This window comes from Artemia sp. Qi Xiang Cuo, chromosome 4 (assembly GCF_049724085.1).
Source record: "Artemia sp. Qi Xiang Cuo chromosome 4, ASM4972408v1, whole genome shotgun sequence".
Lineage (NCBI taxonomy): Eukaryota > Metazoa > Arthropoda > Branchiopoda > Anostraca > Artemiidae > Artemia > Artemia sp. Qi Xiang Cuo.
This window is the reverse complement of record NC_142797.1, coordinates 15,900,177-15,923,584: the sequence shown is the minus strand read 5'-3', so window position 1 is coordinate 15,923,584 and position 23,408 is coordinate 15,900,177. Positions and strand designations below refer to the sequence as shown.

The 23,408-nt window shown below is 39.1% G+C and overlaps 1 protein-coding gene across 2 annotated transcripts in view; it reads right to left on the bottom strand.

The window, feature by feature from the left end:
• LOC148952816 (uncharacterized) overlaps positions 1 to 23,408 on the bottom strand; it is a 147,117-nt gene that overhangs the window by 51,296 nt on the left and 72,413 nt on the right. For both annotated transcript variants that reach the window (XM_089087435.1, XM_089087434.1), the window contains exon 7: positions 3,445 to 3,649. In XM_089087435.1, coding sequence (XP_088943561.1) covers positions 3,445 to 3,649 — 205 coding nt within the window. The remainder of the gene's footprint in view (positions 1 to 3,444; positions 3,650 to 23,408) is intronic.

Below are 23,408 nucleotides of genomic sequence, written 5' to 3'. Positions count from 1 at the left end.
GTTTGGGGGAACGATGGGCGTGGGGGGGTCTAGTTTCCCTCCAATCACTTTTGACTGTTAAAAAGGGCACTAGCCCTTTGAATTTCCGATTGAATGAGCCTGTTTTGAAGTTTCTACGACAACGCCTTCAATAAAAACCTTATATGCCCTCAGAGCATAACTTAAAACCCTTGCCCTGAGGGTTTTGGGGGAGGGTCCTTCTGAAAAACATATTTTCTATCTGAAAATCAGCTACGCGGAACAAAATGGCTATCTCACAATTTTGATTGGATGCGTTTGGGGAAATGATGGGCGTGGGGGGGGGGGGGCTAATTGCCCTTCAATCACTTTCGACTAATAAAAAGGGCACCAGCCCTTTGAATTTCCAATCGAATGATCCTGTTTTGAAGTTTCTACGACAACGCCTTCTATAAAAACCTTATAATCCCCTCAGGGCATAACTTAAAACCCTTGTCCTGAGGTTTGTGGGGAAGTGTGATCCTCCAAAACACATTTTCTATCTGGAAATCAACTACGCTGAACAAACTGGCTATCTCAAAATTTCGATTGGATGTGTATGGGGGAATGATGAGCGTGAGGGGGGGGAGGGGCTAGTTGCCCTCCAATCACTTTCGACTATTAAAAAGGGCACTAGAACTCTCGATTTCCAATCGAATGAACCCCTTTTGAAGTCTCTACGAAGACCCCTTCTATATGAAGTGCCCTGCTTCAAAGAAAAAAATAATAATAAACTGTACATTGTGTCAACATTGATCTTATTTGCCCCCAGGGTATAACTTAAAACCCTCGCCCTGAGGGTTATAGGGGAATGTCATTCTCAAAAAGATATTTTCTATCAAGAAAAGAACTACATTGGAAAAAAGTGCTGTCACAAAATTTTGATTGTATTTGTTCTGGGAAAAAGTGGGCGTGGGGAGGGGGGGGGGGCTAGATTCCCATCAATATCTTTCGACTATTAAAGAGGGCACGAGCCACTCCAATTTACAATCGAATGAGCCCTTTTCGAAGTTTCTACGACAATTCATTCGATACGCAGTGCCCGGGTATGGAGAAAAAAAAAACAAAAAAAAACACATTGTGCCCACATCGTTCTTTACTTAGGCAGCGCTAGCCCGCTGCCTATTATTGTGACAAAAAGGCAAACTTTAGCGCAAATAAGGGACAGCCCCCCTCATATACGAAAAATTTCCCGTTCGTTTTCCTCCTTGCAGAAAACTCTCCCTGTGGAAAATATCCCCTGTAGGAAAATTTACCCACCCAAAATATCTTCGTATGTTTCCCAATAACAGATACTATATGCGAACAATGGATAAATTGCGTAACTTGAAGCCCTTTCCCCAAAGACCATGGGGGATCATGTCATCCCTAAAGACATAGCTACTGGACCTTACAACTATGCTGAAATAAATAGCTATCTCAAAACTATGATCGGATGTCTTTGGGGAAAAAGGGTGTGGGAGGTGGGCTACTTGAACTCAAATCTGTTCGATCACTTGAAATGCACTAGAACTTTTGATTTCCTTTCGAATGAGCCCTATCCCAGTATTCCAGAACCATTGGCTCGATACGATCATCCCTGGGAAAACATACATAAATAAACACGCATCCGCATCCACGCCATCTTTTTACGGCAAAAAACGACAGAATTCTACATTTTTGTAAATATGAGCAAACCTCAATAATAGGGTTCTCTGGTGCGCTGAATCTCATGGTGCGATTTCCAATAAGATAGTTTGACTTTTTGAAGGGTTTTCTGGCCTTTTTTTAAAAATCAGGCAAATTTTCTTAGGCTCTTAGTTTTCGACAGGTAATGCCAAACTTAATGAGTTTTATATATTTGGAATGAGCATAAAAAGACAATTCTATTGATACATCTATTGTGGTCAAACCGTTATTTTAGAGTTTTGGTTAAAATAAGGCCGAGTTGCTTCTTACTTACAGCTCGTCACCACGAACTGTTTGATCTAGAATCAAATTAATAAAGGCTCGCTCACACTAAGACTTTACTAATACCGAGGTTTATCTAGCTCTAATTTGAGCCAATCAGATTCTCATAGAATTTTCTGATTGGCTGAAAAATTCTATGGAGAATTCTAATTGGCTCAAAGGAACACTAGCTAAACTTAGGCTATCATAAAATCTCATTGTGACTGGGGCTTAAAGGAGTTAGTTGCTTTCAAGTTTTTTTTTTTTCAAGCGAAGGTTTAACCGATGTGTAAGGTCATAGCATAAAAGTTGACAAAAGATAGCAATAAATCAAGCACTTTTGATGAACTTGGCACAATAAAATATGTCAGAAAGGAGAGGAAAAACCCCATAAGACAAATCACACATTGTTTTTACCTGCCAGTCTTTACAAAACCCACTGGCTTATATCCCATATTTTCTGCTTTTTTGAATATATTTACTTAAAACGATAATGCAAAGCCCGGGTTTTTTGACAGTTTTGCCAAAAATTTGCATACCCTTGTAGATCCAAAAATTACAGCATCAAAACTTTTTGAAAATAAAATGGAAGGAACAGTTTATTTGCTGTTAAATACTAGGCTCCGACTTTCAGATAAGATAAGATTTATTCATAATGAAATACACATACAATATTACATTTTACTATTCCCCCAAAGGCTCATTGGCCTGTAAAGAAGGGGGAAGACAAACGAGTCACTTACTCAGAGAAGAAAAAAAAATCACTTACTCACAGAGAGAAGAGCAAAAAGGGGAACAAAAGAAAATACAAATAGAATAAAAACTATAGAAAACAAAAGTAAATAGATTGAATAAACTAAGTTGATTAAGTAAATTAGTAGATTAAATAGACTCCGATAAAATAATAATAAATATACATATAAAAAATAGATAAAATAACTTCTAAGAAGCCAAAGAATTTTTAACAGTTTTTTTGAACTAACCGATTGAGTGGCACCTTCGATCTGATTCGGGCAACTTATTCCACACAATATGACTCGCAATCAAAGGATTAAAATCTGACCTTACACAAGGAGTAAAAGGAACTTGAATAAGAAATCACGTAAGCCGAGGGGTACGTGACCAAAGTCTACCAAGCGTGGTGGAACTGTGCTCAGCGTTCCAGAGACTGTGTCAAGCGTCACGGGGACTCTGCCACACGTGGCGCATCTGTGCGGCACAAGTAGCACCCAGAGATGTACGCAAGGTGACAAAGAGTGGATGGCCGCTCAGTCTCTATTCTTGTCTGAATTATAAATAAGCTATATTTTTTTTTACTTTCTCTTATAGAACATAGTTTCAAGTCTGTTTTCAGTCTTTACATTGTCGTTTTTTGTTCTTTTTTGTTAATGTTAATGCTCAATTATTTTGCTAATGCTTCGTTCTTTCTATGTTTTTTAGACGGGTTTCTGAGAAAAATTAACATAAATAATTTTTATAGAATTCAAATATAAAAAATGAGGTACTGTAAACACTTACTGAGTATAAGGTATGAGTTCGTTGCTTCCAAACTTTTCTAGCATAAAGTGACCATTTGAGGATGAAAAGGTGATTTTGCAGTAATTTCTTGGAGTATAAAAACATATTTTGTAACTGGTATCACTTAAATATTGTCCATTTGCAAAATTAAATGATGAAAACGATCCAGAATTGGCAGTGAAGTACTGAAGACAACCTGGAGGTGCTACCGAAAAGAAAAGGTACTGTTCTATTAACCGGACTTTTTTTATATCTCAAACTCGAGACGCGTTGGAAAACCCGTTTTCAACGGGATGATACAAGACACCGGTATAGGGAAACACAATGTATAACGTGGTTTTAATTGCGTATACGGTATTAAAAGTACTGTTTTTTTTTTTGCGGGGGGGGGGGGGGTAGGAAGGTACCTAGGTTAGGTTAGGTTACGTATTTAATATATGCTATGCTTTCCCCCCCGCCCTATAATGTGCAAATATATAGCCCAAATTTGTTTATAAACTGTTATATAGTCATCCTATATTATTTTATTTCATTAGCATTAACCAAACTAGCACTACATAAAAGAGTCCGGTTAATAGAACAGTACCAAAGAAAAAGATACATCAAAGTAATTCAATCCTGTAGAGTGGAGGTTTCCAGCCGGGGTACACGCTACTTTCTGGGTGTGAGAAGTTATTGCTTCAGCAGGGATTTCTGTAGAGGTAGATACATGAAACTGTATTCCAGTCACGCTTATACCAGGAATTACCGGGTACGACCCCCCCCCCCCGAAAAAAACAACACAACAACAAACAAACAACTATTTCTCCAACTGTTAAATCGGTCTTAAACACGCAGGTAAGAAAACTCTTGTTTGAGGCATTTAGACAAAGTCCACGGGAGGTAAGCCCTTTCTTCTCCATTCTCTTGGTAAACCCCCCTACAAACAAAAATTCCTTTAGTAGCAATTGTAGAGAATATTAGCAATTTAGTAGCTTAATGAGAATATTAATTTACACAACTTCTTTTAATTCGTTTCACATTGAGCCGAACCTGAAAGAGCCACTTTTGATAAAAGGGCAGAATATTTGTGCAAGGCCGTATCCAGGTTGGAGGGTTTCTGGATTTGACCCCCCCCCCATTATTGACTGAATTTTGAAAGAGTAACAGAAACAAAAATAGTTTTTATGCGATTTTTTAAAATTTAGCCCCCCCTAAAAAATCGCCCCTTGCTGTTGCTGTTTACCTTCCCCAGGTTTCTTCAGGAACTCATTTAGAGCTGGTTAGACTCTGGATGAGCTCTCAGAGTCAAGCCACTGACCCCTGTTTCAAACCAAATAACCAGCCACACCAGGAGTCAAACCCCTGTCCTCACGGAAAAAGGGATTTCAAGTCTAGGGTGCTCAGCCCTCGAACCCCCCCATAGGGTATAAAAATGCCTTTTTTGGTGTTTTACTGAAACAAATTGCGTTGTCCCTAGATTTTGAACGAGACAGTTTGTCCCCAGCCGCCCCCTCGAAATTTTCATGAACTGAAGAAAATGCTCTTATCACTTTCCCCCGTTCTTTGGTCTACATACGCAGAGGCTAGGAGAAAATTTTTAGGAGTGATAGACTCATATAAAAAAATTTATAGAATTTTTGCCAATGCAGGGAGAAAATACCAGTTTCCATCCACTTATAACACACCAAATCTTTTCTTTCCTTTCGTATATTTAGGTTGACTGGAAAATTGTTCTTACACTGGTTCTTGTTCTGTTGGGCTGTTGATATCTTTAGGAGACCCTCTGGACCAATCTTCGGGGTATTTTATATTTCCCTGTAGGATTCAGCTGTATTGTATGGGTCTAGGCGTTCCACCGGAAAACTCCCCAACTGAAAGTCCCCCCGTACTCCCTGCCACATCCTGCAGAAATTTCCCCACGGATAACTCTCCACCCTCATATTCCGCTCGCGTTCCACCCTTGCGTTCCACCGAAAAATTTCCCCACTGAAAGTTCCCCCGTACTCCCTGCCCCCTCCTGCAGAAATTTCTCCTTTGGATAACTCCCCACCCTCATATTCCCCTTGGATAATTTCGGATGTTCATTAGAAGAGAAATTGAAGGTTCTACTCACCTGTTTGAGTCAAAGGCAATGCTATATCGTTGTCTTTAATAAAGAGCTATTATGGTTCAAGGTATTTTTTATTTATTTTTCCCCAGAGGTACTTCATATGGAAGGGGTGGTCATATAAACTTAAGAGGTGGTTCATTCGATTGCAAATTAAAATTCATAGTGCCCTTTTTAAGAGTCCAAAGTGAATGGAGGGCAACAAGCCACCACCCACACCGTTTTTTCCCAAACCTATCCGATCAAAATTTTGAGATGGCCATTTTGTTCAAAATAGCCCAAAGGTCAAATAACCATGCCTCCGGGCGTGACAACCCCCCTTTCAGCCTCTGGGGCAAGATTTGTAAGCTATGCAAGTTGCCTATTGTTAAGATATAATGTTTTTTATAGAAAGCGTGTTCGCATATAGCCCCTTATGGAGGGGCTCATTCAATTGGAAATCGAAAATACTAAAACCCTTTTAACACCCAAAAGTGGGAAGAGGGTAACCACCCCCTTCCATGGCCTTTTTCACCCAAATCCACCCGATCAATATTTTGGTATAGCCATTGTATGCAAACTAGTCCAAAGATTAAATAACTATACCTCCAGGATTGACAACCACCCCATCGCCCAGCCCCCTGTGAAAGGGATGCAGGTTGCCCATTGTTAACATATAAGGTTTTTCATTTATAAAAGAGGGTATTTTTGATCCTACATCTCCCGGAAAGGCTTAGAGTATTAAGTTGAAACTTTAAGGGAATGTCCAGAGGGATGCCAAACACAATCAAAACACACTTTGTCCTTGCTGGCTGTGAAAAGGGAATATTAGCGATATCTAAGCAACGGCTGATGGCTGATAGGCTGAAACTTTCAGTGTATGCTAATGGGGAGTTGAATAGATCCTTGCCTTTTTTATGTACCCCCTTTTTCTTAACAATGGTCAAAACTTTTGTAATTGCCATTTTGTTCAAACTAGTCAAAATGTCCAATAGCTAGAGAGAGGGAAAGATGCGTCAAAGCGTGTTTTTCAACGCCAAAACATTTTAAATCTCATTGAGATTTCACATAAATACATAATTAGTTCTAAGGAAGGGATGAGAGGGTGGATGTAGAAATAGATATCAAATCCCTCTTCATTTCCGAGAACAGTAGTATCCCTACTCTGCTTTTAAAGACACCCATAGGGAAATTAACATTGAGTTTCTACAACACACAACGTGCTTTATTTTTCGTGGAATTGATTTGTCTCTTGTTAATTATGCCGATGACATTTTAAATCTGAGTAGATCCGTCAGTGGCATACAGAGTAATTTCAGAGTTTTGTCTAATGAATATGCTAGCATAGGCCTAGAATTCAACTCCAGCAAAAGCGAGGTGGTCGTCTTTAATGGTCGTAAGAAAGAGTTGGCACCTGTCATATTTGCACTAGGTAGTAATACTGTTACTGCAGCAGCATCAATGACTTACCTTGGTTTGCCAATTGGGTTTAATCTTAAAGCTACCCGGTCCTGTCTAATAAATGATCTCAAAGAGAAAGTCCAAAAAGCGTATGGGATGATTTTATCATGCAAACGCCTATATAACCGCCACATTCTAGCACAGATCTTCAATTCCTTTGCCACGCCTCATATCTTAGCTTTGTCACCTTTCTGGTCTTTGTTCACTGTTGATGATAAAAAAACAATCCGTACAGTGTTCTATAAGTTTGCAAAATATCTGCTTAGCCTTCCCCCCTGGCAAAGAAACCGCCCGATTTCATCACGTTACGGACTCGATGACCCCTTCGTCGTGATCGTGACCAGGAGGGAACCAACGCATAGTATGTTTGAAGCTATAGTTAGTACTGTGTAATGGTTGTCTTTTTATGTAAATAGTTTCGCCATTGGTTTTTGAAGTATTAATTTAAGTTGCTCGTTTGTTTGATGTGTTGTTGTTTTCTTTTCATTTTCTCTCTACTCCATTTTTACTTTTTTTGTATTGTTAAAGATGGGTAATAAAAATCATTCATTCATTCATTCATATCCCTTTTCTCATAGTATTTTTGCAACATGCCCTCTGACGTCACGCCTATCGAAATTCCGGTTCTGTTGAAAGTGGTCTGACAGGTTTTTTTGTCATGCATTGTTGAGTGACACACTTCCATTGATTCTGCAACAGCCCACCCCAGTTTCAAAGACATGCCCACCCTTTTCTATTGAATTCAAGCAGAGCCCTCTGACGTCACGGAAGGCATAGCGAAATTAGTGTTGGATTTCTAGCGGAGCCCTCAGACGTCACGCGGCACATCTGTACAAGGCGGTAAACTGTTTCTAGGCGACAGCTGGCAAGATTCCAAGCGCATGCCCTGTTTCTAGGCGAAATATCCAAGTGTTTCAACTACTTGGAATGCGGTCCATATAATACACAAGTTTTAATAATAAGCTCCTAACCCCTCACCCCTGTTTCTACCGCATGCCCTCTGAAGTCATGGTGCACACCCCGTTTCAAGCGCATGTTGAAAAACGAGACACACCCTCTCCAATAAAGGGTCAGATAAGTGGAGCTACCAACCCCTCGCATCTACATAGTGAAGTTACCGGTTCTATTAAAGGGAACACAGTTGGCAAGACTCATGATGCAGCCCTCAGAGCTCTAAAAATATCATTGGACTTACCCCATTTAAAATGGTCATATCTAAGTTTCTTGACAAAATTTTGCGTAGCCCTAACACAAAAGCCGATAGAAAAGCTCCTGTTTGTAATATAACGACACCCGAAACTCCACAAGGCGTTTTTCCTTCATTAGCTTTACGGCGGCGCACATTTATCGTAGGTATTGCGAATACATCATTAGCAGATAATACCATTCTGACAATTCTCGACGAATAGCATTTCTTTTTCGGTATTTAATTATTCGCTCAAAAAACAATACATTTTTTCTAGAGTTCTTAGCCCCGCTAGGACTCGAGGGGTCATTCCCTTTCAGTGGTACTGCGCCCCAAGCAAGTCGTCCATGAAACGTTTGTCAATTTTTTGTATCTTGAGCCATATTTTAATAATAAACTATTGCACGACACCTGAGATTCCCCATGTTTTGGCAGTCGTAAGAACGGCGTGTTTACTGCCAAATTTGATACACTCTGGGGGTGGGTGTTTGCTTTCAAGATATTAACAAAGGAGAAATGAGTGTCTTACTCGTCCCGAACAATAAATCTTAAAAACACAGGCAGTGGATACTAAAACTAGTTGACGAGAAATAAAATATAAAAAAGACAGCTAAAAAATACGACAGAAAATAAAAGATGAAAATGGAATACTATTATATATTCAAAAAAAAGAACCATCGACTATGTACAAGTAGGGTTCAACCCTGCAGCCCCCCAGTGATTAAAGGAGGGGGGAGTGTTATTTCATACAACTCAAACCATGTTAAGAGATTTTAAGGAAATACTCCTTTTTCATTAAGATAAATTTATGAATATTAAAAAATATCCTAACAATAGGTTCCTCTAGACTTTAACCTCTAGAGTATATTAGTCAATGATAATGCATACCACATTCGTAAACTATGCATGATATTAAACACCACCCCCCCCCCCTTCCCACGAAATCGCTACTTCTCCCCCAAGAAATCCCCCAGTAGAAACCAGGCTGGGGAATTCCAGCCTGAAACCCCCCAGAGACTAGGGGATGGGGGAGTGATATTAGATGAAATTTAATGCTTTGAAGGAAATACCCCTTTTTCATTAAGATAAATTTATGAATATTAAAAAATATCCTAACAATAGGCTCCACATCCTGACGTATCTTTAAGCTCTAGAGTATATTAGTCAATGACGATGCATACCACATTCGTAAATTATGAATGATATTAAACACCCCCTACGAAATCGCTAAATCCCCCCCAAGAAATCTTTCAGTCATTTCCTAATGAAAATTATGGTTCCGAATCCCGTGATTCAAGTTTTTGCACCCCAAGCCAATCCTAACGCCCCAAAAAATACCCCAGACTACCAGAGAATTTCATTCATGTGACACCACCCCCTCCCCCATCCCCTGGGTGACCTGATATTAGTGAGATTTCCCATTTTTTTGAAGTCGTTAGAACGACGTGTTTACTGCCAAATTTGATACACGTCAAACTATAAAGGCATACTATATGACTTTATATGAAATGTCATACTATACTATACGCAAAAAAGAACCATATATTATAGAAAATTGGGGGCTTCTAGCCTGACCCCCCCCCTCCAGAGAGTAGGGGCGGGGGGGGGGAGCGATATTAGATGCAACTTAAACCATATTAAGAGCTTTTAAGGAAATACAATTTTTCATTAAGATAAATTCATGGTTATTTCACAATATCCTAACAATATTTTCCGGCTCGTACCTAGTAGCCTTCATTTCAGAGGATGCATTGATAATAGATGTAGTTTTTAGGTGTTATTGCACCTTTAAAATGATAAAGGGTAACATGCCTAATTCAAGGAAAGACAAGGGGGAGGATTCCAGGGAAGGGGAATCGTTTTCTCCGTCACCAGCTCAACACGGTTTTATTTTATTTTTATAGATACGCAAAGTACTAATTTTCTAGCGTTCTGGCGTACGGTTATCCTGCCCCCCTCCACTAAGGTACCGACCTGTGCTCTGGTCACCTCCAAAGAAGTGTCCAGCCCCCCCCCCCCCGACCGGTTTCACTTAGCCCATGGTACAATTTTCACTAAAATATCAAAACACTCTAAGGATGGGACATTATATTTTGAGAAATTCTTGTTCCTGTCCAACCCTTGCGCTGTGGGGGAGTTTGGTCTGTGTCTAATCTTTTTGGGGGGCAGAATCCGGCGATCCTAAGCGCAGTAGGGGAGTTTGGTCTGTGTCTACTCATTCCTGGGACGGAATCCGGGCTTCGGCTAGGCGATAAGAGGCTAAAAAGGGTCTCGCTCGAGATAATTTAAAGGTAGTAATAATAGGGAAATTATCGTTGAGTTTCTATGGCAACCCCTCTAACGTCAGAACATCCCTATTTCTAGCGCTCAGTTGGCAAGATTCTTTCCCTGGCAAAATTCCCCATTTATAAATTGTTTTTCTGGAAGACCCCTGGATTTCCCATGATGAAGTCTAATACGAATGACGCAAACGCATCTTACAAACAAGACTAAAAGGAACCCAAGGACCTCCAACATGGCACATACACATGCGTATTGCGTATTAACGGCGATGTATATCTTAAGCAAAGATACCTAATGGGAGAGCTTGGAAGATCATCTTGCGAGAAGGGCAGATGCCCAAACCGATAAAAAGTATACTTATGGTCCAGAGCGGAATGATGCTACGACACAGTTTTCACACTAGTACCACCTCTCCACATGACACCCCCTTTTTTTCTTTACTAGTGTTTTATACTCTAAGCATTTCAGCCCGCACTACCACACTACAACTACTCTAAGACATCCCTCAATCATAGCCCCCATCTCCCAAAAAAACACTTTTCAAACATTTCCTGTAAAAAATATTATTTCAAGTCATTCATTCGGGTTTTCGCGACAGATTCGGCCCACAGTACCACACTATAACTACTCTAAGACACCCCTCTATCATCACCCCATCTCCCCAAAAACACTTTTCAGACATTTCTCGCTAAAAATTTTATTTCAACTCATTCATTCGGCTTTTTCGCAAGCAATTCGTGCCACAGTACAGCACTATAGCTACTCTAAGACACCACTCTGTCATCGCCCCCATCTCCCAACAAAACACTTTTCAAACGTTATTTGTTAAAAATTTTATTTCAAGTCATTCATTCGGGTTTTTTTTGCGAACAATTCCGCCCAAAGTACCACACTATAACTAATCTAAGACATCCCTCTGTCATCGCCCCATCTCCCCAAAAAACACTTTTCAGACATTTCTCGCTAAAAAATTTATTTAAACTCATTCATTCGGATTTTTCACAAGCAATTTGGCCCACATTGCCACACTATAACTACTATAAGACACACCTCTGTCATCGTCCTATCTCCCCAAAAATACATTTCAGACATTTCTCGTTAAAAATTTTATTTCAACCCACTCATTAGAATTTTCGCAACCAATTCGTGCCACAGCACAGCACTATAACTACTCTAAAACATCCCTGTGTCATAGCCCCACCCCCCACCAAAACATTTTTCATTCGGATTTTTCACAAGCAATTTGGCCCACATTGCCACACTATAACTACTATAAGACACACCTCTGTCATCGCCCCATCTCCCCCAAAACACTTTTCAGACATTTCTTGTTAAAAATTTTATTTTAAGTCATTCATTCGGGTATTCGCGAGCAGTTCGCACCACAGTATCACACTATAACTACTCTGAGACACCTTTTCTGCCATCATCCCATCTCCCCACAAAACAATTTTCAGAGATTTTCAGAGATCAAACACACAGAGATCACACAGAGATCTTTTCAGAGATCAAACACATACAAAAAGACCACACACAAACTCACACACACAAAAACACACAAAAACAAAACACAAACACAAAAAAAACAAACACACACACAAAAAAAACACACACACTCACGCACACAAACACGCACAAGAGACACACACACAGATAAACACGAAAAACACACAATTACAGACATGCACACATACAAAAACACATGCAAACACAACACACAAAAACAAAAACACACAAAAAAACACACAAAAAACACGCAAACACACAAAAAAACAAAAACACACACACACACACACACAAACACAAACACACACACACACACACACGAACAAACACACACACACACACATTAACATACACACACGTTTTTTCATTGAAATGCTAGACTTGGAATATTTTTGTCGAGGTTTACACAAAAAAGTTAGGTTTCTCTACGTTTAAGTTAGGTTCATTCAACTTAGGTTATCATGAGCACTCATGATAATCTAAGTTTTTTTTTGTATTGTGTGTGTGTGTTTTGTTTTCGTGTGTGTGTGTTTGTGTGTGTGTGTGTGTGTTTGTGTGTGTTTGTGTGTGTGTGTATTTTTGTGTGTTTGAAACGCTAGAAGACGCTTACAATGATGATGACGGTGCTGTCGTGGTGCTTGAGAGTAGTTATACTTTCGTAATGTGGTGTGAATTGCTTGTGGAAACCCAAATGAATGAGTTGAAATAAAATTTTTAACAAGAAATGTCTGAAACGTGTTTCGTGAGGAGATGGTATGATAGCAGAAGGGAGTCTTAGAGTAGTTATAGTGCTGGACTGTGGCGCGAATTGCTTGCGTAAACCCAAATGAATGACTTGAAATAAAATTTTTAACCAGAAATCTCTGAAAAGTGTTTTGTGGGGAGATGGGGTGATGGCAGAAAGGGTGTCTCAGAGTAGTTATAGTGCTGTACTGTGAAACGAATTGTTTGCGAAAACCTAAATGAGAGACTTGAAATAAACTTTTTAACAAATATGTCTGAAAAATGTTTTGTGGTGAGATGGGGTGGTGGCAGAAGGGTGTCTTAGAGTAGTTATAGTGCTGTATTGTGGCATGAATTGCTTGCAAAAAATCTGAATGAAGGAGTTGAAATAAAATTTTTAACGAGAAATGTCTGAAAAGTTTTTTTTATGGGCGATGGCAGAAGGGTATCTTAGAGTAGTTATATTGTGATACTGTGGGCTGAATTGCTCACGAAAACTCGAATAAATGACTTTATATAAATTTTCAACGAGAAATGTCTGAAAAGTGTTTTGTGGGGAGATGGGGGGACGGCAAAAGAGTGTCTTAGAGCAGTTATAGTGTGGTACTGTGGGCCGAATTGCTCGCGAAAACCCGAATGAATGAGTTGAAATAAAATTTTTAACGAGAAATGTCTGAAAAGTGTTTTTGGTGTGATGGGCGATGACAGAGGGATGTCTTAGAGTTGTTATAGTGTGGTACTGTTGGCCGGATCGCTTCTGAAAACCCGAATGAATTACTTGAAATACAATTTTGATAAAAAAATATCTGAAAAATGTTTTTTGGGGGATGGGTGATGGCAGCGGGGTTTCAGAGTACTTATAGTGCTGTTCTGTGGCACGAATTGCTTGCGATAAAACCCGAATGAATGAGTTGAAATAAAATTTTTAACGAGAAATTTCTGTAAAGCGTTTTTGGGGAGATGGGGCGATGACAGAAAAGTGTCTTAGACTAGTTATAGTTCTGCACTGTGGCGTGAATTGCTTGCGGAAACCCAAATGAATGGTTTGAAATAAAAATTTTAACGAGAAATGTCTGAAGTGTTTTGTGGTGGGAGGGGGGCGATGACAGATATGTGTATTAGAGTAGTTATAGTGTGATACTGTGGTGCGAATTGCTCGCGAAACCCCGAATGAATGACTTGAAAATGAAATTTTTAACAAGAAATGTCTGAAAAATATTTTGTGGGGGATGGGGCGATGACAGAGGGATGATTTAGAGTAGTTATAGTGCTGTACTGTGGCACGAATTGGTTGCAAAAGCCCAAATGGGTGGGTTGCAATAAAATTTGTAACGAGAAATGTCTGAAAAGTGTTTTTGGGGAGATGGGGCGATGACAGAGCGGTATCTTAGAGTAGTTATAGTGGGGTACTGTGGGCCAAATTGCTTGCGAAAAACCCGACTGAAAGAGTTGAAATAAAATTTTTAACGAGAAATGTCTGAAAAGTGTTTTTGGGGAGATGGGGTGATGGAAGAAGGGTGTCTTGAAGTAGTTACAGTGTGGTACTGTGGCACGAATTGCTTGCAAAAAACCCGAATGAATGAGTTGAAATAAAGTTTTAGCGAGAAATGTCTGAAAAGTGTTTTGTGGGGAGATGGGGCGATGACAGTGTCTGAAAAGTGTTTTTGGGGGGATGAGGCGATGACGAAAGGGTGTCTTAGAGTAGTTGTATTGTGGTACTGTGGGCCAAATTGGTTGCGAAAACCCGAATGAATGAGTTGAAATGAAATTTTTAACGAGAAATGTCTGAAAAGTGTTTTTGGGGAGATGGGGTGATGGCAGAATGGTGTCTTAGAGTAGTTGCAGTGTGGTACTGTGGTACGAATTACTTGCGAAAAACTCGAATGAATGAGTTGAAATAAAGTTTTAGTGAGAAATGTCTGAAAAGAGTTTTGTGGGGAGATGGGGCGATGACAGAGGGGTGTCTCAGTGTAGTTATAGTGCTGTAGTGTGGACCGAATTGCTCGCGAAAACCCGAATGATTGACTTGAAATAAAATATTTAACAAGAAATGTTTGAAAAGCGTTTTGTTGGGAGATGAGGGCGATGACAGAGGGGTGTCTTAGAGTAGTTATAGTGATGTACTGTGGCACAAATTGATTGCGAAAAACCCGAATGAATGAGTTGAAATGAAGTTTTTAGCAAGATATGTCTGAAAAGTTTTTTTTGGGGAGATGGGGCGATGACAGAGGGGTGTCTTAGAGTAGTGATAGTGTGGTATTGTGGGCCGAATTACTTGCAAAACCCGAAGGAATGACTTGAAATAAAATTTTTAACAAGAAATGTTTGAAAAGTGTTTTGTTGGGAGATGGGGACAATGAGAGGTGGGGTTTCTTAGAGTAGCTATTGTGGTGTACTGTGGCACATGTTGCTTGCGAAAAGCCCGAATAAATGAGTTGAAATAAAATTTTTAGCAAGAAATGTCTGAAAAGTGTTTTGGGGAGATGGGGCAATGACATAGGGGTGTCTTAGAGTAGTTATAGTGCGGTATTGTGGGCCGAATTGCTCACAAAAACCCGAATGAATGACTTGAAATAAAATAATTAACAAGAAATGTTTCAAAAGTGTTTTGTTGGGAGATGGGGGCGATGACAGAGGGATGTCTTAGAGTAGTTACAGTGTGGTGCTGTGGGCTGAAATGCTTAGAGTATCAACCACTAGCAAATATAAAAAAGGGGGGGGGGTGTCATGTGGAGAGCTGGTGCTAGTGTGAAAACAGTGTCGTAGCATCATTCCGCTCAGGACCATAAGTATACTATTTATCGGTTTGGACATCTGCCCTTCTCGCAAGATGATCTTCCAAGCTCTCCCATTAGGTATCTTTTCTTAAGATATACATCGCCGTTAATACGCAATACGCATGTGTGTGTGCCATGCTGAAGATCCTTGGGGTACTTTTAGTCTTGTTTGTGAGATACGCTTGCGTCATTCGTATTAGACCCCATCACGGGAAATCCAGGGGTCTTCCCGAAAAACAATGCATCAATGGCTGGAATTTTTCCAGTGCACGAAAGAGTAGACACAGACTAAACTCCTCCACAGCGCGCGGGGTGGGCAGGAACAAGAATTTCTCGAAATAGAATTTCCCATCCTTTGTGTGTTTTTATATTTTAGGGAAAAATATACCCTGGGCAAAGAGAAACCGTTCAGGGGGGGGGACTGGGCACTTCCTTGGAGGTAACCAAGGGACGGGTCGGTACCTTAGTGGAGGGAGAGGGGAGGCAGGATAATCATTAATGTACGCCTGAAAATTAGCGCTTTGCGTAACGATAAAAAAAAGTAAAACAGTGTTGAGCTGGTGATGGAGAAAACGGTCCCCCTCCCCTGGAGTCCTCCCCCCTCGTCTTTCCTTAAATTAGGCATGTTATCCTTTATCCTTTTAAAGGTGAAATAACACCTAAAAACTACATCTATTATCAATGCATCCTCTGAAAATGAAGGCTACTAGGTGCGAGCCTGAAAATATTGTGAAATAACCATGAATTTATCTTAATCAAAAAGGGGTATTTCCTTAAAAGCTCTTAATATGGCTTAAATTGCATGTAATATTGTTCCCCCTCTCTCCTAGTCTCGGGGGGGGGGTTCAGGCTAGAAGCCCCCAGTTTTATATAATACATGGTTCTTTTTTTGCGTATATTATAATATGCCATTTTCATCTTTTATTTTTTGTCGTGTTTTTTAGATATCTTTTTTATATTTTATTGCTTGTCAACTTGTTTTTATTTTCATTGTCTGTGTTTTTGAGATTTTTTGTTTGGGAAGAGTAAGACATGCATTTACCTCTTATCAACATCTTGAATGCAAATTCCCCCCCCCCCCCCCGGAGTGTATCAAATTTGGCAGTAAACACGCCGTTCTAACGACTGCCAAAAAAATGAGAAATCTCACTAATGTCAGATCACCCAGGGGATGGGGCAGGAGGCGGTGTCACAGGGGTGAAATGATCTGGTAGTCTGGAGTATTTTCTGGGGCGTTATGATTGGCTTGGGGGGCAAAAAACTAGAATCACGGGATTCGGAACCATAATTTTCATTAGGAAACGCCTGAAAGATTTCTTGGGGGAGATTTAGCGATGTCATTGGGGGTGTAGAATATCATCCATAATTTACGAATGCAGTAAGCATCTTTTATCACTAATATGTTCTAGAGCTTAGAGAAGCGTCGGGAGGTGGAACCTATTGCAAGGATATTTTTTAATATTCATAAATTTATCTTAATGAAAAAGGGGTATTTCCTTAAAAGCATTAAATTGCATCTAATATCACTCCCCCTCCCCTAGTCTCTGGGGGGTTTAAGGCTAGAATCCCCCAGTTTTCTATAATAGATGGTTCTTTTTTTTACGTATATGATAATGAACCATTTTCATCTTTTATTTTTTGTCGTGTTTTGTAGCTGTCTTTTTTATGTTTTGTTGCTTGTCAATTTGTTTTTATTTTCATTGTCTGTGTTTTTAAGATTTATTGTTTGGGACGAGTAAGACACGCATTTCCATTTATTAATATCTCGAAAGTAAATACCCCCCCCCCTCCGGAGTGTATCAAATTTGGCAGTAAACACGCCGTTGTAACGACTGCCACAAAATCAGAAATATCTGGTGTTGTGCAATAGTTTATTTTTAGAATATGGCTCAAGATATAAAATATTGACAAAGCCTTCACTGACAACTTGCTTGAGGCGCAGTACCACACCACTGAAAGGGAATGACCTTTCGAGTCCTGGCGGGGCAAGACTATAAAAAAATGAAAGGTGTTTCGAGCGAAAAATGAAACGCCGAAAAAGAAAGGCTTTTCGGCGAAAAATGTCAAAATGGTATTCTCTGGCAGTGAGGGATGCGCAATCATTCCGTAAATTGTGTACCACCATTAAGTTAACGAAGAAAAAACGATTTGTGGGGTTTCGGGTGTCGTTACGTTACAAAAGGGATTCCCCCATGGGTTTCTGTGGTAGGGTTATGCAAAATTGCGTCAAGCTTATTAGACCTGTCCGTTTGAAACGGGGTAAGTCGTATGATGTCATTGGAGTCCAAAGGGGTGTGTCATGAAGCCTTGCCAAGTGTGTTCCCTTTAATGGAACCGGTAACTGCACTATGGGGTTGATAGCTGCACTTACCTGACCCTTTAATGGCCAGGGTGTGTCACGTGGTGTAACTTGCGCTTGGAACAGGGGTGTGCACCGTGACGTCAGAGGGCATGCGCTAGAAACTGGGGTGAGGGGTTGGGAGCTTCTTATTAAAACTTGTGTATTATGCGGACCATATTCCAAGTAGTTGAAACACCTGGATATTTCACTTAGAACAGGGAAGGCGTTCGAAATCTTGCCAGCCGTCGCCTGACCGCCTTGTAGAGATGTGCCACGTGACGTCAGAGGGCTCCGCTAGAAATCCAATGCTAATTTCTCTATGGCTGCCAGGACGTCAGAGGGCTCTGCTTGAATTCAATGGAAAAGGGAGGGCACATCTTTGAAACTCGGGTGGGCTGTTGCAGAATCAATGGCGGTGTGTCACTCAAGAATGCATAACAAAAAAAAAACCTGTCGGACCACTTTCATCAGAACCGGAATTTTGATAGGCGTGACGTCAGAGGGGATGTTGCAGAAATACTATGGGAAAAGGGATATGTGTGTTGTAGAAACTCAATGTTAATTTCCCTATGGGTGCCTCTGAAAGCAGAGTACGGGTACTACTGAGAACATATCTGGTTTACGCTGTTACTAAGAAAGTAAAGAGTAACATTAAACCCCGAAATGAGCAAAATCTATTCCGTACAGGAGGGTGGCTGCCCCTTCCTCTCTCCCAACCTCCCCCTCATAGTCGTAGAAACTTCGGAGGATGCACATTTGGTTTGAAATTGAGAGTTTTAGTCCTTTATTTTTAATCGAAAGTGATTGGAAAACCAACCAGCTCTCCTGTCATAGAAATGTTTTTGATATCGAATCCTTTTGATATCTCGACAGTGATCACACATTCAGGATCTTTCTCTGGTAAAAACTACACCAAGCATTTGTATATGAAAACTTTAAAGTAGGGCTCTCTGATTGATTTATTGTTAGGGAGGGGGCAGATGCCTCAAAGGGTGTATTTTAATGCCATAAAATTTTAACTCTCATTGAGCCTTCAGGTAAGTAAAGAATAAATAAGGAAGGGTCTGGGGTTTGTGAAGTTATAAATTGATATTTAATCCCTCTTAATTTCTGGGAATGTTTCTGGTCTAAGCTGTTATTATGAAAGTAAAGTGTATCATTAAGCCCAAAATGAGCAGAATTTATCCCGTATGGGAGGGGGCTTCCCCTCCTCATCCCCATACTCCCCCTCATGATCGTAGAAACTTCGGAGGAGGCTCAGTCGATCGGAAATTGAGAGTTCTAGTCCTTTTTTATGTGTCAGGAGTGATAAGAGACCAAGCAGTCCCTGTCCTAGAATTGTTTTGATATCTGGTCCTTTTTGTTACCCCTTAAGATATATGATCGACATTTTGGGGTACCTACTTTGTATTTTCTCTGTGGCTGCTCAATTTTCCGCATGGGGGAATTCTCAACAGGGAAGTGTTCCAGGGGCTAACTTTTCCGCGGGAGGAATTTTCCGAGGGAACGCCGGCTCCCGTGTTGTATGTAGTAATGTGCAGGCTAGTAATTTCCGCAATTTTTTCATTGTGGGTTTCGGCAAATAGTTCATAGTTTCCTCTTCAGTCAGTTTCCCATGCCCCTTTCTCAGGCAGGAAGGTCAGAGGGGCAAAATGCTTTTCGGGAAAATTTAGGGACGTAAATCTTCTGGAAATGACCTAAAATTCCCTAGTCTTTTTATTGCTTTCAATGGAATGGATTAGTGAAAGATTTATACTTTTTGGTTTTACAATCTTTTTATTTCTTTGACAGTACTAAAATAGATTTCTATGAAGAAAGGGTGAAATGAAAAATGTTTTAGAAGAAAAATCGAATAACAAAGCAAAAGCTGAAACTTTTAAGTAAAATGAAAAAATAAACAATTTTGAATTGAATTGAATTTTTTGAACTTATTGAAAAAAGACAAATCAACAAATATATCACTGAATACCAAAATCAACGGTAAATTACTCATAAAAATAACAAATACCTCAACATATTTTCCCCCGTAAGGCTCTATGGCCAGGAAAAAAACAGGGGAGAAACAAAACTAAAAAAAATTAAATTAATATATTCATCGAACATTTTTTAATTAGTAAATTCACACCGCCAAACCAAACAATACCCTCCCCCCACAAACAAAGTCCAAACTAGGCAAGGGAGTATTACATGATTCCTTCAACACAAATAAAGTACAGAACCGATCCGGAGACATCACCTCATTGGACAACCTGGGAAAAAATTCAAATATTTGGAAGAAAATCTCTAACATACTTTTTGAAGATACCTAACGCGTGGGAGCCTCGCGCGGACCCTGAGAGGTTGTTCCAAATCATGTTACAAGCTGTCAGAGGGTTAAAGTCAGACTGTATTGACGGAGTATAAGGTATTCGTAAATTATTGGAAGGGCGGAAAAAATGAGTCGATTGCTCGGAAATAAAAGATATATTATTACATAGGGCAGCAGGAAGCTGGCCATATAACCTCAAAAATTAAATGAACCACAAGACAGAAAATAAAGAGATCTCAAGTCAAGCAAGGGTTTAAGTAGGGAACAGTTAGTATCCCGCATAAGAGTCCTTGCCTTATCATATAGTTTTGAAAGTGGCTTCAGTGATGAGGGGAAAGTTGACATCCAAACAAAATAGAACAGTATGAAACATAAGGTTGAACTGGGTTGTAAAATAGGAGTCTAAGTAATGACCCTGGAGAAATGTGTTTCAATTTTTTAAGGATCCCATTGCTTCTGGAAACTTTCATTTTAGTGAGGTCAATATGAGGCTTGAAGGAGAGATTTTCATCAAGCAAGATGCCTCGGAATCGAACGCAACGATCCGAAGGCCTATTAAGGGAACCACTCGATACATGTATTTCATTTACACCAGAACAAGCCCTTGAAACTCTTAAAAAAAAGAAAACATGACTTTCCAAGATTTAAGGCAAGATAATAAACATTAAACCACAATTCTTTCAAAAAGGGCAATCATGTTTGAACGGACATCGGACTCAAACCCAGTCAATCCCAGTATCCCCCCCCCCCTGTATAAATTGTTGCCTGCATGCATGTCTGGATCAGAGACATTGATATGCTGTTGGAGCAGATAATAGATTAGTATAATTGCGTTATCTATATATTAAGTAGTGCATATAAATGTGAGTATGACAGTCTATAGGTGGAAAATTCGTACCACGATCTCCTCTTAGGTGAGGGCCTTTATCCCCGGGCTGCTCTACAAAAATACGATTATAGAAGTTTTTCTTTTATTTAACAGTTAGACATGGTTTAGTCTGTAAGTAAATTTGAAGAAGGGACTCCGGATTTATGAGAAAAACCTTGATATCTTTCCTTTCCCACTAATTCAATATTTACTATTCATCTACAGTAAGCCATGGCTTTCACCTTCGGATTTGAAACGTTTTTCGTGTCCGCTTAATTACATATTCCAAGTGTTCAACTCTAAGGCTCTTTAAGTAACTATGGGGTTTCTATGTGAGATATGGAAATACGGTGTTTGACATCTCTTTTCCTTTGATAAAAGCTGGAAACAATTTCAAATTTAGAAAGCCTGTGGAATTAATACACATACTGTGAAGTCATATAACTAATGCAATTATATAATAAAAATCTATTTTAGAAAAATGCTCTAATGTTCTTGGGTAGATGAAGACTAACGAGGGTCCTTATGCAATAATAGAAGAAGAAGAAAGTTTTTAAGTTCTAAAGTTAAAGTTTTTAAGAAATATATTTTTAAGAAAGTTTTTAAGTTCAGCTATTAGTCTATGATCAAAGCCTGGCTATCGATAAAAAAGGAGTTTGGTGGCACACATCTGCTGCGGATGGTATAAGGGTGGTTTATATGGTAACCGATGGTGCTCATTCCAAGTTTTGGGGTGTATCGGCTCGTAACCACGTAAAACTGGTCGATTTCTGCCTACATGCCCAAAATTGGCCTATAAGAACATCGTTGCACAGTTCATTTCCCCAACCTCTGAAACTGAAAGCGGATTTTAATAACCTGTAATTACATTCTGAATCCTAAAGATAAGTAATTTGTCTTTGTTTTACTCTTAGAAAATGTAGCACAAGGTAGGGGTCTCTAATTCCAAAATCTGTACTTTTCAAGTATTTATGGCAATGTTTTATTTTCCTCTCTAAATTTCTTCAAGAAAACGCGGCTTTTTTACTTTATTTTGGAATTCTCCTTTATTTTAAAATTAATTCATTTTGTTATTTTGAACAATTTGGTTTATTCTTGATAGTTTAAATTCCATTTTTTGAGGAAGTTATAAATTTTCTAAATATACGGTCTTGGTCAGTTCTGTGTTTGGTACATTTGTACTGTGCATCGTTGAATTCTGTCTAAATGGCTGTCTAAATGGCACATATTCCTTCCGGTGACGGTCGAAATAGCTCGTATGATGAGAACGATTTTAAGCTTACATGCAAATAAAACATGAGAACTTAACTTCAGCACAAATGCAACAGAATCAAGGCTATTCAGCAGAAATATGCTGCCGAATAATTCAGCAATATGCATATATTGCTGCAATATGCTGCAATTTACAGACGCAATATGCTGCAGCAATTCTTTACAGATTCAAAAACAAAGGGCAACAAAAATGTTTAAAAAAAAGAAACTGCTCAGGAAACAGGGTATCTATAAAGAAAACACATATGTTCTTCACTTTTTTCCTTGGTAAAGAATAAGATAAAAAAAAAAAAAATGTCTGATTCGCTATAAAGCGACTTTCATTGTAAATTTTCATGTAACTAAAGACTCCTTCGAGAATAACGATGCTTTCTGGGAACATTTCATTATTCTGAGTCGATTTTTATAGAGAGTAAATAGAAAAAACAATTTTTTTTAACTGAAAGTAAGGAGCGACATTAAAACTTAAAACGAACAGAAATTATTCCGTATATGAAAGGGGCTGTCCCCTCCTCAATGCCTCGCTCTTTTCGCTAAAGTTTTTTCTTGTTATAAAAAATAAAGTTCCGTGACATATTAAAATTCCAGCGTAACGAGTGAGGTATTTAGGCGGGGACAACCCCTTTCATATACGGTATAAGTTCTTTTTGTTTTAATTTTTAATGTTACTTCTTACTTTTCGCTAGAAAAACTTGTTTTTTTAAAATTTAATTTCTGAACGTTTTTGAATTAAAGCAGCTTTTGAATTTGGCTCAACATACATGAATAATTAAAACGAAATTTGCATACTAATTTTACTTTTATTTGGTTAAGTGGCTTTCTCGAAACTTGTTTAATTTTATTTACGAACGTTTTTATTAGTAATAAATATACGTAACTTACGAATTAACTTACGTAACAAACTTCTATATTCATAGATTTTTAATACGTATATTAGGGGGTTCGCCTCCTAGTCAATACCTTGCTCTTTAAGCTAAAGTTCGAAATTTGTTCTAATTGTTTAAAAATGACCCCTTAATCAGAATCAGTTGATCAAGTTCATAACTTTAAGCCCTCCCCCCGGGGACTTCGGGGGATTTAGTCATCCTAAAAGACATTGTTATCATATTTTCGACTATGCTGAACAAAATGGCTATCTCAAAATTTTGATTGGGTGACTTTGGAAAAAAAT